The 20,739-nt window shown below is 36.9% G+C and overlaps 1 protein-coding gene across 1 annotated transcript in view; it reads right to left on the bottom strand.

The window, feature by feature from the left end:
• The window catches only part of MMRN1 (multimerin 1), an 85,839-nt gene that overhangs the window by 21,558 nt on the left and 43,542 nt on the right, over positions 1-20,739 (bottom strand). Inside the window, exons 4-5 of the mRNA XM_052641741.1 lie at positions 12,462-12,563; positions 10,655-10,828 (exon numbers count right to left, since the gene is read on the bottom strand). Coding sequence (XP_052497701.1) covers positions 10,655-10,828; positions 12,462-12,563 — 276 coding nt within the window. The remainder of the gene's footprint in view (positions 1-10,654; positions 10,829-12,461; positions 12,564-20,739) is intronic.

A 20,739-nucleotide genomic window follows, 5' to 3' on the forward strand; every position in this document is an offset into this window, starting at 1 on the left:
TTCTTTGAACAAAAAGACATGAAGCAAATACGATGGACTTCAGTTAACAGACCCTTGTATGCAATGATTCTAGCCTTAGTTTTATATGAAAATAAACAGTTTGGGGCTTTATGCCTTAGTACCTAACGTTAGCTCGTGACTGTTTATTAGCTTTCTAGTACAGTTGACCCTTGAACAAAGCAGGGATTGGAGCACTAGCCCTCTGCACAGCCAAAACTCCACATATTACCTGTAGTGGCCCTCCATTATATGCAAGGTTCCTCTGAATCCCTGGTGGCTCAGTGGTAAAGGACCTGCCTGCCAAAGCAGGAAACATGGGTTTGATCCCTAGGTTAGGAAGATCCCCTGGAAAAGGAAATGGCAACTCACTCCAGTATTCTTGGCTGGGAAATCTTGGTGTGTTACAATCCATGGGGTCACAAAGGAGTTGGACATGACTGAGTGACTAAACAACAAATCTCTGAATCCACAGTTCCACATCCTTAGATTAGACCAACTGATTGTGGATTGTGAGGCACTGTAGTAAGTACTACTGAAAAAAGTTTGCTTATGCTTATGTAAGTGGGCCCAGGAAATTCAAACCTATGTTGATAAAGGGTCAATTGTAATTAGGTTTCAGAGCTTGTATTTTGTGCTTCTAAAACTTAATATGTTGACTGCAGAAAGAAATTTCATGAGGTTCCCAAATGAGGAGCAATAAGAAGTAATAATCAAAATTCAACAATAGTTCATAATAAGAATGAAATAAAAATAATGAGATGTTTGGGGAACCACAAAACTAAGTCAAACAAAGAGAGAAATTTAAGATATACATGACCTATCATAACATGATGTTAATTCTTTTTTAGGTGATTTTATTTGTTTATTTTTAGTTTGATAATTCTTTCTTTAATTTTTTTTAATTAAAGTATAGTTAATTTACAATATCATTACATTAATGCTTAACAAAAAGGGGAGAGGAAACTTGCCATTAATAAAATACATACTAATACCTCCCTTTTAGAAAGAACAGATTGATCACAAACCAGAATTATGGACATCCAAAAAGCAGCATTAAAAAAAAGGAAAAGAGGAAAAAACTCTTGAACTATTCAGAATCGTTTAAAACAGGAAATAAATATTTTTAAAATGTAAAAACAGACAAACCAGTTACATACAAAAAAACAAAGTGGAAAAACTAAAACATATTTGAAGCATATTTATAGTATGTGGCAATGAAACAGATATAAATGGAAGATATGTCCATTCAAATCCAACAAGTAGCCAGCATTTATAATGCAAAATACAGGTAACATATTACAAAGTATTTTAAATTGTAGGTCTGCACAATGGAGTATTGTGAAACAAGTTATGGCTACTATGAAGACTATTCAAGAAAAATGATTAGCAAATAAAAATATATAGTCTCAACATGTCTCTATTTTTTAAGAAAGTTTTAAAAAGTATTTAAGTTGCTTGAAAGACTTACATAAAGCATATTGTGAAACAGCAATTATATCAAATGGAATGATGTATTGCTTGAGCATCTTGATACTTGATAATTAATGTGGTACAAAGACAAAGCTGTGAATGGATAAATATTTCCTTAGAAATCCTAAACACTAAAGATGAATGTTGTTAATAGATCTTTTAGGGTCTAGGATTTCTAGAGCACAAAATTTACATTTCTAAACCTATTGGACACTGAAATAAACTTAGTCTAAAAACTATAAGTAAGTGAAAATCAACTTGCATGTAATAGAAAAAAAAAAGTATGTGAAGTATGAAATAGTAATCAGTGACACACAGCACCAAAATACTAAAGAAAAGCTAAGTTTATTAGAAAAGATTAAATAGCTGCAGTTAAGATAAATTATACTGAAACAGTCTAGCTTTTGCATTTACTAACATGAACAATTATACCAAGAAAGGTTTTAAAGTATTTTTATTTTTTAAATTTTACTTAGCATTTGACACACCACTCATTTATACAACAAATCTTCACTGAGTATATTCTAGATGCTACATAGAAAATGAAATTTGGCCAATGAGATTTATGACATTTAAAACAGAATATGGTAGCTTCGCTGAGTGTAAGGCACCACTTAATAGAAAAGATATTTTTATGGCACTTTATATAGAATCATTTAGTCATTTCCTGTTAGTTAAAATCATCTTTAATTCTCATGGCAACAACTAGATGAAACACAATAAAATAATTAAGGTTAGGAATCAGACTTCTCTGAAATTTATAACCTAACAATTTTGGCTTTAAAATGTTTTTCAAGATTGACAAGGTAGGGGCAGCAGTCCTAAGATGGTGGAGGAATAGGACCGGGAGACCACTTTTTCCCCTACAAATTCATCAAAAGAACATTTGAGCGCCGAGCAAATTCCACAGAACAACTTCTGAATGCTGGCAGAGGACATAAGGCACCCGGAAAAGCAGCCCATTGTCTTCAAAAGGAGGTAGGACAAAATATAAAAGATAAAAAGAGAGACAAAAGAGGTAGGGACGGAGATCTGTCCCGGGAAGGGAGGCTTAAAAGAGAGAGAAGTTTCCAAACACCAGGAAACACTCTCTCCGGCCAGTCTGTGGTGAGTCTTGGAATCTCAGAGGGCAAAATAACCAGGAGGAAAAATAAATAATTAAAACCCACAGATTATGTGCCTAACAGCAACTCTCAGCAGTGCAACAGCCCAGATGCTCACATCCCCCACTAGTAAGTGGTGGGTGGGGACGGGGTGGGGGGGGGGGGGGCGGGCCCGGGCAGGGGCAGGAACAGGGAGGGGTGGGCGACGTTGCTTAGGATAAGCACTGGGCCTGAATGCCCTGAGGGCAATCTGAGGGAACTAGCTTGAGATAGCAACCCAGACTGTGGGATAGCTATCCCGCGATCCAGGGAAAAGCCTTAACCACCACCAGGCACGCCAGCAGAACAAAGGACTGAGCACGGCTAGCCGGCTGCGGACCGGCCCATTCCCCCGCCAGCCGGGGTGGGGGTTGGGGGGTGGGGTGGGGGAGCCAGAGCCGGAAGGGGGTAATTGCGGCCCCAGAGAGGCATCCTATACCAAACTGAAAGCAGACTTTGTTGCTAACCAAGACTTCTCGGGATTCTGGACAGTCAACATCTGCCAGGAGGGTCGCAGCTAGAGATCAGCTTCTCAGAAGAGACACAGGGCACACCTGAGAAGGCGCACCCATTGTACACCCACAAAACTGAGTGGCAGGGATGGGGGAGGGGATAAGTTGCAGCCTTCAACTGGGGGCAACTATGTGCGCCAAGGACCTGGTCACCTGAGATGCTCGGACCTGGGACGGGCACAAAACGCAGGCCCAACCAAGTCTGCGCCTTTGTGGAGTACCCGAGAAACTGAACCTGAACCAGAGCTGCTTAGACCTGGGAAGTGCATGCAAACCAGGGCTCGTGTCAGACAGTTCCCAGCAGAGCAACCTAGAGTCTGAGCAGTGTAGACTGGGAAAGCACACACGCCGTGAGCGGGGGCAAACCCAGTGTAGCTGAATCACTGTGAATACATGCCAGTGATATTTGTTGGCAGTGTTCCTCCCTCCCCAAAGCACGACTGAACAAGTGAGCCTAAAAAAAAGTGACCACCACTGCGCCTCTTGTGTCAGGGTGGAAAATAGACACTGAAGAGACTAGCAAACAGAAGAAGCTGAAATAAACAGAGGGAATCACTTTGGAAGGGACAGGTGCAATAGATTAAAACCCTGTAGTTAGCACCGACTACATAGGAAGGGGCCTGCTGCTGCTGCTGCTAAGTCACGTCAGTCTTGTCCGACTCTGTGCAACCCCATAGACGACAGCCCACCAGGCTCCCTGTCCCTGGGATTCTCCAGGCAAGAACACTGGAGTGGGTTGCCATTTCCTTCTCCAATGCATGAAAGTGAAAAGTGAAAGTGAAGCCGCTCAGTCGTGTCCAACTCAGCGACCCCATGGACTGAAGCCTACCAGGCTCCTCCATCCCTGGGATTTTCCAGGCAAGAGTACTGGAGTGGGTGCCATTGCCTTCTCCAAGGAAGGGGCCTATAGACCGTGAAAAGTACAAGCTGGACCAAGGAACTATCTGAAAATGAACTGACCCCACACTGTCTGCAACAGCTCCAGAGAAAGTCTCAGATATATTTTTACTATTATCATTTTTTAAAGTAAAAAAAATTTTTATTTTATTTTTTTGTTATTTTTAAGTCCCCATTACTCCAATAATTTTCATTTTTATAAGCTACTATTACCTTGCAAAAAAAAATAAAAAAAGAAAGACCCTATTTTTAAAGCAAACTTCAAAACCAAAAGCTGGTTCTTTGAGAGGATAAATAAAATTGACAAAACATTAACCAGACTCATCACGAAACAAAGGGAGAAAAATCAAACCAACAAAATTAGAAATGAAAATGGAGAGATCAAAACAGACAACACAGAAATACAAAGGAACATAAGAAACTATTATCCACAACTATATGCAAATAAAATGGACAACTTGGAAGAAATGGACAAATTCTTAGAAAAGTACAACTTTCCAAAATTGAACCAGGAAGAAATAGAAAATCTTAACAGACTCATCACAAGGACAAAAATTGAAACTGTAATCAGAAATCTTCCAGCAAACAAAATCCCAGGTCCAGATGGCTTCACAGCTGAATTCTACCAAAAATTTCAAGAAGAGCTAACATCTATCCTACTCAAATTCTTCCAGAAAATTGCAGAGGAAGGTAAACTTCCAAACTCATTCTATGAGGCCACCATCACCCTAATACCAAAACCTGACAAAGCTGCCACAAAAAAAGAAAACTACAGGCCAATATCACTGATGAACATAGATGCAAAAATCTTTAACAAAATTCTAGCAAACAGAATCCAACAACATATTAAAAAGATCATAGATCATGACCAAGTGGGCTTTATCCCAGGGATGCAAGGATTCTTCACAAATCAATCAATGTGGTACACCACATTAACAAATTGAAAAATGAAAACCATATGGTTTTCTCAATAGATGCAGAGAAAGCCTTTGATAAAATTCAACATCCATTTATGATATAAACCCTCCAGAAAGCAGGCATAGAAGGAACATACCTCAACATAATAAAAACCATGTATGATAAACCCACAGCAAACATTATCCTCAATGGTGAAAAATTGAAAGCATTTCCCCTAAAGTCAGGAACAAGACAAGGATGCCCACTCTCACCACTACTATTCAACACAGTTTTGGAAGTTTTGGCCACAGCAATCAGAGCAGAAAAAGAAATAGAAGGAATCCAGATTGGAAAAGAAGAAGTAAAACTCTCACTGTTTGCAGATGACATGATCCTCTACATAGAAAGCCCTAAAGACTCCGCCAGAAAATTACTAGACAAGGCTATGGTTTTGCCAGTGGTCATGTATGGATGTGAGAGTTGGACTGTGAAGAAAGCCGATCACTGAAGAATTGATGCTTTTGAACTGTGGTGTTGGAGAAGACTCTTGAGAGTCCCATGGACTGCAAGGAGACCCAACCAGTCCATTCTGAAGGAGATCAGCCCTGGGTGTTCTTTGGAAGGAATGATGCTAAAGCTGAAACTCCAGTACTTTGGCCACCTCGTGCAAAGAGTTGACTCATTGGAAAAGACTCCCATGCTGGTAGGGATTGGGGGCAGGAGGAAAAGGGGACGACTGAAGATGAGATGGCTGGATGGCATCACTGACTCGATGGACGTGAGTTTGAGTGAACTCCGGGAGATGGTGATGGACAGGGAGGCCTGGCATGCTGTGATTCATGGGGTCGCAAAGAGTCGGACACGACTGAGTGACTGAACTGAACTGAACTGAACTGAATCAGTGAATATAGTAAAGTTGCAGGATGTAAAATTAACACAGAGAAATCCCTTGCATTCCTATACACTAACAATGAGAAACAGAAAGAGAAATTAAGGAAACAATTCCATTCACCATTGCAACAAAAAGAATAAAATACTTAGGAATATATCTACCTAAAGAAACAAAAGACGTATATATAGAAAACTATAAAACACTGGTGAAAGAAATCAAAGAGGACACAAATAGATGGAGAAATATACCACGTTCATGGATTGGAAGAATCAATATAGTGAAAATTAGTATATTATCCAAAGCAATCTATAGATTCAATGCAATCCCTATCAAGCTACCAATGGTATTTTTCAGAGAACTAGAACAAATAATTTCACAATTTGTATGGAAATTCAAAAAAACCTTAAATAGCCAAAGCAATCTTGAGAAAGAAGAATGGAACTGGAGGAATCAACCTGCCTGACTTCAGTCTCTACTACAAAGTCACAGTCATCAAGACAGTATGGTACTGGCACAAAGACAGAAATATAGATCAAGGGAACAAAATAGAAAGCCGAGAGATAAATCCACACACCTATGGACACCTTATCTTTGACAAAGAAGGCAAGAATACACAATGGAGAAAAGACAGTCTCTTTAACAAGTGGTGCTGGGAAAACTGGTCAGCCACTTGTAAAAGAATGAAACTAGAACACTTTCTAACACCACACACAAAAATAAACTCAAAATGGATTAAAGATCTAAATGTAAGACCAGAAACTATAAAACTCCTAGAGGAAAACATAGGCAAAACACTCTCCAACATAAACCACAGCAGGATCCTCTATGATCCACCTCACAGAATATTGGAAATAAAAGCAAAAATAAACAAATGGGGCATAATTAATTAAAAGCTTCTGCACAACAAAGGAAACTATAAGAAAGATGAAAAGACAACCTTCAGAATGGGAGAAAATAATAGCAAACAAAGCAATGGACGAAGAATTAATCTCAAAAATATACAAGCAACCCCAGCAGCTCAATTCCAGAAAAATAAAAGACCCAATCAAAAAGTGGGCCAAAGAACTAAACAGACATTTCTCCAAAGAAGACATACAGATGGCTAACAAACACATGAAAAGATGTTCACCATCACTCATTATCAGAGAAATGCAAATCAAAACCACAATGAGGTACCATTTCACACCAGTCAGAATGTCTGCTATCCAAAAGTCTACAAGCAATAAATGCTGGAGAGGGTGTGGAGAATAGGGAACACTCTTAACATTGTTGGTGGGAATGCAAACTAGTACAGCCACTATGGAGAACAGTGTGGAGATTCCTTAAAAAATTGCAAATAGAACTGCCTTATGACCCAGCAATCCCACTGCTGGGCATACACACCAAGGAAACCAGAATTGAAAGAGACACATGTACCCCAATGTTCATCGCAGCACTGTTTATAATAGCCAGGACATGGAAACAACCTAGATGTCCATCAGCAGATGAATGGATAAGAAAGCTGTGGTATATATACACAATGGAGTATTACTCAGCCATTAAAAAGAATACATTTGAATCAGTTCTAATGAGGTGGATGAAACTGGAGCCGATTATACAGAGTGAAGTAAGCCAGAAAGAAAAACACCAATACAGTACACTAACACATATATATGGAATTTAGAAAGAAGTTTATAATAACCCTGTATGTGAGACAGCAAAAGAGACACAGATGTATTGAGCAGTCTTTTGGATTCTGTGGGAGAGGGCAAGGAATGGATGATATAAGAGAATGGCATTGAAACATGTAAAATATCATATGTGAAACAAATTGCCAGTCCAGGTTTGATGCATGATGCAGGGTGCTCTCTGGGCTGCTGCACTGGGATGACCCAGATGGATGGGATGGGGAGGGAGGTGGGAGGCGAGTTCAGGATCGGGAACACATGTACACTCATGGCAGATTCAAGTCAATGTATGGCAAAACCAATACAATATTGTAAAGTAAAATTAATTAATTAATTAATTTAAAAAGATAAAAAAGATTGACAAAGTAAAGTAAAATTTAAGTGTAACTGAATTTATTAATTGTGAATAATAGCAACAATAACAACAGATTTTAAAGGAGGAAAGCAGCATGATCTGAAAACCAGGAAAAGAATGAAAATAGGTGAAAACACTGTAAATAGGTATAAAATTCAGTATAGAATCCTGAACAAAGTAATTATGAAAAAAATAAACAATAAAAGTAACAATTCATGCTTTAAAATTTTAATGGAAAACTACATTGGGTAAAGGGTAAAAATTATAGCTAGTGTCTGAAAAGGAATCACAGATTATTAGCTTTAAAAACTTGTTTCAAGAAAACAAGCTTTTCAGATAATATTCATATAATTTGTTACTATAGAAACATCTGTGCAAGAATCTAACTTTTGCAAAAATATGTCAAAATGCCTTATGTCAATATCTGAGGGAGCACATCATTTTATGTGTAGTTTGATTCTGTTTCATGTGACTCAATGTGCTACTGCTGCTGCTGCTGCTGCTAAGTCACTTCAGTCGTGCCCGACTCTTGTGCGACCCCATAGACGGCAGCCCACCAGGCTCCCCCATCCCTGGGATTCTCCAGGCAAGAACACTGGAGTGGGTTGCCATTTCCTTCTCCAGTGCATGAAAGTGAAAAGTGAAAGTGAAGTCGCTCAGTCGTGCCCGACTCTTAGCGACCCCATGGACTGCAGCCCACCAGGCTTCTCCGTCCATGGGATTATCCAGGCAAGAGTACTGGAGTGGGGTGCCATTGCCTTCTCCCAATGTGCTACTACTTCCTAACAATTCAATATTGTATATGGTAACTTAAAAGATATATCTGATATCAGATACCTTGGCATGTCCCTCCTGTGGGTGTGAACGCATGGCCTATTCATAACATTTAGATAACTCTTTAAGTGTTGGGGCATTTGATTTTAAACAGTTTCTCCAGCTCCTAGCAGATAAAGCAGTGCTTCTCAGTCCAATGTAGTTTAAGTGAGAGAAGGGTCATGGTTTTGCTGGGAAAGTGCAGTACCTGCGGGGTGAATTTAGCTCTTGTTCCCTGTATGAACATTTATTAACGGCAAGCCCTCTGGTTCTTTTAACTGATTGGGCTCAGCTCACAATTAATGCCTCCTATTGAAGAGGGACTGTTGTTGTTACTATGAGTGCATATTTTTCCTGTGTCAAGGCGTTTTTTTGTCAGTGGGTTCGCAAAGGCTGTTGACAGGCCTAATTCTTTCAGGCTATGATAACTAAATTTTGCTAAACAAATTTTATTACTATGGTTATAGTTGACTGTGTACTGTTCCTATTTAACTTCTTTCTCATGCTATCACTTCAGGGAAAATATATTCCTTTCTCATTCTTGCTATGAGTTTTAGCCATAGGGAACATACCAGAAATGTAAGACAGAGTCTTTCTTTCAGTTGGTTAATAGCACTAATAATTTACATGACTGAAAAAATAATGATGGCTCTGTACTAGTAAATAATATGGAAATCTTCACCTTTTTATTTCTTTTATTTGTGAACCACATAAAATAGAGAAAAAAATAACATGAGTGGTAAAAATGGGATGCACAGTGAATATTTTTTATGTACAAAATAAAGTGAAAGGGACAAGTAATCCTGAAACTTGGAAACATACAATAAGCCCAGTGAATTGAGATGCTCCTAGTAACCAAAACACATGTCTAGAATATCCATGGCCTACCTGAAATCTCTCTGCCAAATTAAGTCCTCCTGATCCATTACTTATCAGTTGACTTGGTTTTTCTTTGTAGAAGCCTTCCCTGATCCCTTTAGATTGGATTTATTGAAATTATCAAGGGGCCCTATTGTATTGCTACCATACCAATTACTCACTATACATAAACTTCCTGGTAGGCAGAATAATGTTGCCCCTAAGATGTTCAGCCCCTAATCACCTGAACCTGTGAATATGTTACCGTCTATGGAATCTTGACAGATATGATTAAGGTTAAGAACTTTGAAATGAGGAGGTTATCCTGGATTATCCAGATGGGTGCAATGTAATCATATGTGTCCTTAATGAGGAAGAAGGCAGAAGAGTGGATCTGAGAGCTGCCATGAGGACTCAACAGCTGTTGAGTTGGCTTTTGCAAATGGAGGAAGAAGGCCATGAGCCAAGAAATGCAGCAGCCTCTAGAAGCTGAAAACAAGTTTAGTCATCAAGAAAATGGATCCTCAATCCTACAACTGCAAGAAAATGAATTCTAACAACTCAAATGAACAGGAAATGGATTTTCCTGCAGATCCTCCAGAAAGGAACAGAGACTGCTATTTCAAGAGCACAAAATTCAGGCAAAACTGACTCAGATTTCTATGAATAATGACCTGTGGAATTTAGAATATATTTTATTGATTATATTCCATGAGCTAGATAGCTTCTGGGGTAATAATATATTTTAGATTTATCCTCAATATCTTTATCAATATTGAGACAATCATGGATCTATGTGCCTTGATAAGCATCCCTTGACCTCATCTTTATCTTGAACTGGAAACCACAATGGAAGCAGATTAAGTATAGCTCCTTTTAACTATAAAAAATACAAGTAAGGCTATAACTAGGTACACAGTGTCAGTAGGTCAGATGAAATATTTAAAGATTTGTCTGTATTAGTAAAAATATATTTAGATGGTTCAAATTATTTCAGAAATTAAGGGATTTTAAAGTATCTTATTCCCCCAAAAAAATCTGTTTTAGACTTCTCTACCTCCCAATCTAAAGAAAAGACCTTAAAATGATGTGGGAAAATATAAATGAGTCATTTGCCTTCTGTCTCAACTAAATGAATAATTTACTTTTACCTTTTAGAAAAGATTGAAATTCCCCGGTTTTGTCTTCATTGATTTTCTCTTCTAGTGAGGAATATGTGCTCCTTACATCACTCACGGCCAAAGAAATATTGTCAATCTTCTTCTGCAGAAGGGTTAGTTTCGTTGCCTGGTAGTTCATCTGGTCAGTCATTTTTTGTGTCACTGCTGATATATAAGATGAGAAAATAGGAAACATTTAAAAATTCATATTTAAAACCACTCAAATCTCATGATAGATTGTGTGGTAATTCAGATAAACCGTGTTTGTGCTTCATATTTGAGAATATAGATTATATACACTTGGCAAATGGCATCCTAAATTTTATACTATTTAGGGGAAGAAATTTATAAAAAGCATTCTAATATCTTAGAAGTCTAAAATGTTTTAATTTTGCCCAGAATTTTCAGTCTCTTTTTTCTTAAAGAGTGTCTGTTAAATTTTCAATAGATGGGGAAATTGAGAGTCAGAAAACTAAAATAACTTGCTTGAGGTTACCAAGCTAATGTCTCATCTTCTGCTTTCAAATCCAATGCTCCAAAATTGAGCAGATGTAACTTTATATATATATATACATATACATGTGCATACATACTACATACATACACCTACATATGCATATATTACATATATATGTAGTTTGTATCTATATTCTGATAATTTTTTATTTACTGCTGCTGCTGCTGCTGCTAAGTCACTTCAGTCGTGTCCGACTCTGTGTGACCCCATAGACGGCAGCCTACCAGGCTCCCCCGTCCCTGGGATTCTCCAGGCAAGAACACTGGAGTGGGTTGCCATTTCCTTCTCCAATTCAGGAAAGTGAAAAGTGAAAGTGAAGTCACTCAGTCATGTCTGACTCTTTGTGACCCCATGGACTGAAGCCTACCAGGCTCCTCCACCCGTGAGATTTTCCAGGCAAGAGTACTGGAGTGGGTTGCCATTTGTTTACTGAGCTATTCTTTAATGAAAGATAAAGAGATTCAGAATTTGGTTAGAATCACTTTATAAAGCAATGATACTTTCCATACCTTTACATGTGATTTCAATAATTCAAGGAGGCTTTCATTGTATTTTGTGAAAATACTGATGTTTGACCCCTTAACAAAAATTGAGTACAGTTTATAAGCTATATTCACCTGAATTCTTAAAGAGATTCCCTTAAATTAGATTCCTCAATTTGAGTGCCTTGTTTTGTATGACTAGGTATATGCCAAATATAGATGTTTTTAGCAGTAACAAACTTTATGTTTCTAAGAGATGAAGCCTAAAAGGAATGGTGAAGTATTTATGATTAGAAAGATGAGAAAGTATGTGACATGCCAACTTTAGATCAACATGATATTCTTGTTGATTCTGAGCCACAATTCTTTGCTCTAGTCTGTCATCAATGCACCTTGGCACTCTCTTATCAAACAAAGGAAGAAAGGCTTCTTAGCTGCTTTAAAATGATCTAGTCCTGCCCTCCATGCCAAAGTTCTTCCATAATTGTACTCTTTGGAGGACAATAATGTGATTTAAATTTGAAAACCTGTGAATTCCTTACAACCTAGTGTGACAGCATTTCTATTCCCTTCTGTGTCTGTACAGAAAGCTCCAATAATTACACACGTTCCCTTCATGTTGGGAACCAGCAATTCATTCAGTTTCACCTAATACACAGCAGCAGTAGAAAAGGGTCAAGAGGTACATTAATGTGTCCTCATCAAACATTTGACAGGCAAGTGATGTATTGTTTGTAAGTCTTCATAAATAGAGTTGACAATGATTGGGTTAGGGACAATAGTAATTGCAATCTGTGACCTGGGTCACCACAGTCTTGGGGCTGCTGCTCCGATCTTCCTCTGCCAACAGCCGCGTGACTTTCAGCCTGTTTGCTGTGTATCAGCTGCTGTTGTTCCTGGGCTAGATAGAAGCAAAAAGAGAAGAGAGAGAGAGTTAAGCACTGGGTTTACCTCATTTTTTTCCAGTCCTGAGCAGCAACATGGCTAACATGCATTTTCACATGTACTGAAGCACGATGGTCATGGTCCAATATGACTGCAGAGTGAGCAGCTCTGCCCCTATCCACAGGGTGATGTGCTACCACACTGGAAGTGCAAGATTCTAGTTCTCTTTGAAAAAAGTAAAATTATTCAGGCTTCCTTGTAATTGAAAATGGGTGATAGTTTGGGGGAAGCTGTGTAAACTAGGGGATGTATACTATCAGTATAATTGAGGGGACCTTAAACTCAGCTGTGTTAAAAGCTGTAGCAACTTTCTAAGTGGACTGTCTCAAAGATGGTTTGATTAAACAAAGCAATTTCCAACTGGTGGCTACTTGAAAGTAAGGGAGAGCTACAAGTGTTTTACTAAGAGAATATTTGCTTAATAGTGCCACTTAAAAGGGTTTTCCCCAGATTTTTAAGAAATACATAGGTTCAAAACAGAAACACTGTAAGTAAAAGCAAACCATTACAGGGCATGTCTAAAGGGGATCAGGCAGTAAAATCAGTGAAATTTCAGAAAAATAGAAATTCTTATAAAATAAATTTACTCTCTTAAAACATTGCTTCTTTTTTCCCATGAATCAAACAATATTTTAAGTGGGAAAATAATTTTTCACTGGGGAAAACAATTTAGAGGAAGATTTATTAAAAATATTGAACACATTAAGTAATATATGTCTGTAATTTGCAGACTTCTAATGAACAAATTTATTCATTGAGGTCTGAATATCAGACACGAGAAAACAAGTGCTTGGTGTCTGTGTTTCTTCCCATGTGAAATTATGTACCAATGAAACTGCACTTCTGGCATATGTTAATTATGCTCTGTAAGGATATGTCGCTGTGACAATAATACTAAATCATCTCTACTCCATCGAAAGTATATATATTTGGCGCTAATTTGACTTAGTCTCTATTGTTGGATTAAATTTTGCATTGCTTTCTTTAGAGCACTGAGCTAAATTAATGAATCTCCATTCATGTCTGGAGTTTTTGTTTTGATTTTCTTCTCTCCACTGATTAATAGATAGCCTGGCATAATTTTTTATTTATTTGGAGGAAGAAGACAATCTGTAGCTTGTGGAAAAGTGTATGCATTTAGGAGCTATGGTAGGTGGTGAAGAGTATTAACTTTATGCTAGATCCTAGCAGTAAAATTATTATAGCCCAAATTCAAATTAATTTATAGAAATATATGCTAATTAATTGTATAATTTTTAAAATCAAGATACTTTCTTAGATGTAATGAAGCATTTTCTTGGCAGCTAAAATCTATCTACTTAAAGAGTGTTACCAAAGAGTAAAGTATTGATTTTCAAACCAGGGTCCCTGAATCAGCAGTATCAGCATCACCTAGGAGTTTAAAAAATACAAACTGGGCACCCCCCACAGACCTGCTAATTTAGGAAACCCTGGAGTGAGGCAGAAATCTGTGCTTTAACAAGCTCTCCAGTTGATTCCAATGCACACTGAAGTTTATGAATCACTGGAATTAAATCCATCTATCAAGATAAATCATTCTTAGCAACTTTCAACCTCACTACCTTACCCGTTCCTCTTAGCCATGGAAGAGTGTTCTGGATATAGGCTTGTATTTATAGCAAAAGGAAAAGGTGGGTTTAGCAAAATGAACAAATGGTCTTTTCATTTTTTTACTGCTAACCTTTCTGAGCCAGATCATAGGAGAACAAAAAGAGCTGGTGCATTGGAATGCATGCCACAAACAGAGGATTTTGTTAGGAAGTGATGTGTGATTATGGTAAAAACAAAGACCACATATTTTGTGGCATACAAACACGGCTGCTCTTCAGACTTATTTTTCTATTATTAACTTGTAAAGCATATTATGTTCTTGCTTTTCTTCTTTTTTCCTAACATCTCTTTAGACTAGTAGTTGTTGTCATGGATGGAAATCAGAAGTGATTGTTAACTTTGAAACTAAGTGTCAACATTCTGTCCATCATCCTTGCCCCATCTGAAGATTATGAATCGTAGCTCTGTTCTAGGGAATTGAGAATGTGTGTATATATAGTTCTTTAAACTCTGCATGTGATTTCAATGCATGACCGTGGTTAAGAACCATTAATTTAGAACAAATTTCAAAATTTTCTAATTCTAATAAATAAAGTCAATGTTATAGGGCAGAAAATACTAGATTTTTCTTTTTTCTTTTTTTTTAGAAACCATCAGATGTTTTTAAGTTAAAAATTGCAATCCAGATTACAATTGGATTGATCTTTCAGAAATTTTTAAACAACCACTAGCTTTGTTGATAACAAGAGTACATGTTAAAGACTTGATTTAATAAGTGAATAAAAACCTTTAGTCTCCTACCATTCCATAGACAAGCAGACCTTTACAAGGAGTAAGTGAAGTGAGGTGGATGTGGAGAGTGGTTTTCACAGTTCCCATTCCCTACTATAGATAATACTATTCTCAGTGTTAGGATACACAATCCCCGAAGAGAGATTCCTAAGTGTGTGCATGTGAAGTGTTTGAGACACCTACCCAGCAATCAAATCTAGAGCCCACTGACAATTTCAGTATGTCTCAGAAATAAAAGGGCCTTTCCACTCATAGCCTAGGCTATAGCACCTCACTCTTATCTGGTAACATCCCACAAAGCCCTAACTCCAAAACTGTATTCAATCAGTATGCACCAATGTGACCTAGCAATTATTAAAATATTGAAATACAGCCATACATACTGGAAAATATATTATGATAAAGTGTAATAACTCATAAGCACTTCCCTAGTGCCTCAGTGGTAAAGAATTTGCCTGCCAATGCAGGAGACATGGTTTTGATCCCTAGGTCAGGAAGATCCCCTGGAGAAGGAAATGGCAACCCACTCCGGTATTCTTGCCTGGGAAATCCCATGGATAGAGGACTAGACAGACCTTTGTTGGCAAAGTAATGTCTCTGCTTTTGAATAGGCTATCTAGGTTGGTCATACCTTTTCTTCCAAGGAGTAAGCGTCTTTTAATTTCATGGCTGCAATCACCATCTGCAGTGATTTTGGAGCCCCCCAAAATAAAGTCTGACACTGTTTCCACTGTATTCCCATCTATTTCCCATGAAGTGATGGGACCAGATGCCATGATCTTCGTTTTCTGAATGTTGAGCTTTAAGCCAACTTTTTCACTCTCCTCTTTCACTTTCATCAAGAGGCTTTTGAGTTCCTCTTCACTTTCTGCCATAAGGGTGGTGTCATCTGCATATCTGAGGTTATTGATATTTCTCCTGGCAATCTTGACTCCAGCTTGTGCTTCTTCCAGCCCAGCGTTTCTCATGATGTACTCTGCTTATAAGTTAAATAAGCAGGGTGACAATATAGAGCCTTGATGTACTCCTTTTCCTATTTGAAACCAGTCTGTTGTTCCATGTCCAGTTCTAACTGTTGCTTCCTGACCTGCATATAGGTTTCTCAAGAGGTAGGTCAGGTGGTCTGGTATTCCCATCTCTTTCAGAGTTTCCCACAGTACATGTATTTTACTAAATATTATTTAAGAATTTACAATAAATTATTAAAAACACTGGAAAAGAGACAAAAGTTTAAATTTTCAAAGTATTTTAGATATCATGAGTGGGAATTTTTTGAACCTTAGAAAAAAATGGAAATGTTATCAATAATGAGCCAAGTCCTGGATTGTCTAATGATACAGTGCAAATATCAGTCTGCAACATCTTTTGCTATATAAGATATCAAAATCAAAAATAACAAATCAATATCAAAAATAAATTATATTTTAAAATATAATCTGTATATTTGAAATAAAATCGACTTGATTTTCAATACAAATTAGTGAACTGTTTTGTTTTTTTTAGTCCCTATGTTGTGTCCAACTCTATTGTTGACTCCATGGACTGTAGCCCATCAGGTTCCTTTGTCCATGGAATTTTCCAGGCAAGAATACTGGAGTGGGTTGCTATTCCTTTCTCCAGGGGATCTTACTGACACTGGGATCACACCCTCCTTTCCTGCATTGGCAGGTGTGTTCTTTACCACTCAACAACCACAGAAGTTCATCAGTTTTTACTTAATATATAAATGTTGACTTCAAATAATGATCTAAGTTTGTATCATTAAAAATTACTAGACTTTTTTGTCTTCAATGACTTTTGATTTCTGTTAAAATTAATTTGTGATCAAGAGAAAAATATTAAAGAACTTTATGAAATTGCATGTGTGCTAAGTCACTTCAGTTGTCTCTCTTTCAGACCCTATGGACTGTAGCCTGCCAGGCTCCTCTGTGCATGGATCCTCCAGGCAGGAATTCTGGAGCGAGTTGCCACTTCCTTCTCCATGTGATCTTCCTATCCCAGGGATCGAACCCATATGTCTTATGTCTCCTGCATTGGAAGGTGGGTTCTTTACCACTAGAGCCCACTAATTAGTTTCATGAAATAAGCTTTAGTAACAATAAAAATTTTCAAGTAAAGTAAAGCCCTTGAAATAAAAAAAACTTCAAAACGCTTTATCAAATATGTTAGTAAAATTCAATAAAATAAGAATTTTAGAAAAAATTAGAACTTTTAACATCATCATGAAATTCAGATCAGTTTTATGTTTAACATTTGGAAAACAAGGTTGTTTTTTTTTCCTACAGAAAGGAAAAGGAGAATTGGTTTTCATAAATGACATTCTAAATCTTTTTTTAACTTCATAAGGAAAAAATTATTTCCCTTTTAAACTGAAAATAACATGAAAACTGATAAAAGATATTTCAGATATGAAAAATGTTTACAGATACTACTTAATACAAAAATTAATAAGGGAGAAATTACATGAGAAAATACAGATTTTCTAATAACTTATGTGAAAATGAAATTTTTATGACGAAACTCAAAAGTATAATGTTTAAGCTCCTTGATTTATGATGCCCTAAGGTTGACTAAATGTTTGCAGAGCTCTATGAATTGATTAAATAGGACACTCCTATAAGAATTTTTATGATTTAGTTAATAATAAATATATTAAATATTTAAAAATACACATAGAAATAATGAAAAAACATAATGCAATCACTGTTAACTCAGTGGTGTCTAGTAGATAATTCAGTCACATGGCAATACCATTGATGTTAAAAGAAATTATAGACTTGCTGAGATTTCATGTCACTCATGGCTCTAAATCTGATGAAGAAGTCTTTAAAACAGACCGAGGCAGTTACCTATATTAAATCATATCTCTGACGGGGAGATCATTTAGCTGGTGTCATCCATGTCAAAAAAAAGAGCACATCAATAATTTATAGAAATTACTAAATTGCTTAGAATTTACTTGAATGATACAATGACGGATTTGTGTTATGATTTATATTACTAGGTATACAGTTTTATAATATAAGAAACATATGCACTGGAGTGGGTTGCCATTTCCTCCTCCAGGAGTAACTTAAGAAAATAAAGTAATATTCTTAATTTTTTATTTTTATATTGATTTATATATTAATTGATACCAAGTTAGTTGTCGGTTTTTGAATATAACCCCTGCCCCTTGCCATAATCAAGAGGCAGATTAATTGAGGCAATCATGATCCTGACTAAAGTGGAGTAACCTCAATAAAAATTGCAATAGCTTTTTACACAGTACATTCCCAAGGGTTTAAAATACGATGCTAAAAGTTTTCATTACAAATTATAAGGCATTATTTTATATTGCATTATATTTTAATGAAATTGGGTGTCTTCTCTGTACAAAGTATTAAATCTTGCATATTTAATATGGAGATTGTAACATTCTATTTCATTGAATGTTCCTGATTTGGAAAGTACGAACAAAAAGAGAGTAGTCCACACACACACACACACACACTCACACAAAAGGAAGTGAAGAGTATGCTATGTGTGTTGGGTCTTTTTTGAGGCAGACTATTTCATCCAATTATGGTTGTCTCTTTGCCACTCACTCCAGGCCAGATCCTGAATGTGCAAGAAGTGAAAACAAACCTAGGTAAGAGGTAAAGGGTCAAGAACAGAAAGGAGGTATACAAAAAGAATTTAAGTGTAATTTTCTATTCACCTTAGGGTCAAAAGAATTTCAAGTAAATTTCATTCATGCAATCTGGAAAAATGCCATTGCATTGCCAATGAGAGAATAGTAAGTGACACACTAGAGCAAATCAGCAAATTAGAAATAAAAAGACAAGAAAAAACTTTAGAATAAGAAAATGGGAGAAGAGAATTAAATAAAGAAAGCTTTCAGATAGTCTCAGATGGTAAAGAACCTGCCTGCAATGTGGGAGACCCAGGTTTGATCCCTGGGTCTGGAAGATCCACTAGGGCAGGGACTGGCTACCCACTTTGGTATCCTTGCCTAGAGAATTCCATGGACAGAGGCTACAGTCCATGGGGTTCGCAAAATGTCAGACATGATGGAGTGACTAACACTTCAGGAAGAAAAAGAGAAATAAACCAAAAAGGATAAAGATTAACACAGAAATACTGACTGAAGCCTTTAGTTTTCTTGCATACTCATCTTTGGTGCTTCATTCCTCAGCATGTGGAAATATTTTTATGAAATAACAGTTAATATTTCTCCACATTTATATTAATTAATTTTTTATTTAATGATAATTGCTTTACAGAATTTTGTTGTTTTCTGTCAAAACTCAACATTAATCAGCCATAGGTGTACATATATCCCCTCCCTTTTGAAAATCCCTCCCATTTCCCTCCCCATCCCACCCCTCTAGGTTGATACAGAGCCCTGTTTGAGTTTCCAGCCACTATGGAAGATGGTATGCAGATTCTTAAGTAATCTAGGAATATTTTTCTATATTTTTTAAAGTTTTAAAAAGATTGATTTGAAAGAAAATGTAAGTGGAAAGAAACCCTTTCAATATTGAATGACAAAAACTAATGTGATTGCATGTGTGTGTGTGTGTGTGTGTGTGTGTGTGCATAAAACTTCCCATTTGCTCTTAGCTATAGTCATTTTTAATTAATTGTTTTAGGAGGAAATGGATGAAGAACTTTATTCCTAAGTAAAAGAAACAACCATTAAGCACCACAAAAGATCTTTGAGATCCAATTGTTGTATGAACCTCTTTTCTGTGGAATTTATTGGATGGGGTCTCTGCCAAGGCTGTTAAAAACCTGAAATGCCTGTTTAACAAATTTAATAGTTTGTTATCTTTTCTTAGCTCTGTTTGTTGACCGGAGTTCAATACTTGCATTCACCCCAATTTATTTCTCCGGATTTAGATGGTGGAGAAGCACTGATAAGATCTCTGACAGTGGAGTCAGTTACTCTCCTGTGATAAAATTCCTGGTTGATCGATGCTCTTTTATTTTTTCATTTAGCAATCTTTCTGTCTTCCTTATGTATTCTCTACCACAGGACTGCCACAATTCTAGGTTTTCCAGGCAATCATCTTATCTTGCACTTAAGCAGAGACCTTTGTTTTGTTCCATAGGTACAAATTTCTAAGTCTTTTTTTCTTGATCCTTTCTAAGAGATTGGTGCTGAGACAGAAGGACATTTATTTAGAATAATTCTACCCAGATCTTTATGTTCTTCTGATTTTTAAAAAGTTCAATATATTTTTAAAATTGTATTTCTTTTTTCTCTTTTCCAAATATAATTACTCTTTCTTCCCTTGCACTAGAATCTCTGATCTTAGTGGATCAGGGCTTAAGAGAAGCAAGGTCAGCAAGTGTCAAGAGCAATCATCCCTTTATTAGGTGGTTTTCCTTTTTTTCTTTTAATTACACGGGTGTTATTTTTGAGTTTTTCTTCCTTCCAGGCTTTTGAGGCATATGGAGGAAGTCATTAATGGCGTCTCAGTAATAGGAAGCTTGCTCTCTCCACCTTAGACCCAGATACCTTCCTGTGTGGTTTGACAAGGCCAGTTTCCAGCTGATCCTTTGATATCAACTCAACACTGCATGATGATGTTGAGTACATATGTAAACATTTACTGAGATTTGGTGGCTAAATAGAATACAGTTTGATGCAACAAAAGTACATTGTGTTTTTTGACTAAATGTATCATACTATCATTGAGCAGAGGAGGTAATGTTCTTTTTCAGGGGAAGGCGTTAATCACTACCAAGAACCAGATATGCAAAAATATAAGAAATATATT

The sequence above is a fragment of the Budorcas taxicolor genome, chromosome 6 (assembly GCF_023091745.1).
Source record: "Budorcas taxicolor isolate Tak-1 chromosome 6, Takin1.1, whole genome shotgun sequence".
Taxonomy (NCBI): Eukaryota; Metazoa; Chordata; class Mammalia; order Artiodactyla; family Bovidae; genus Budorcas; species Budorcas taxicolor.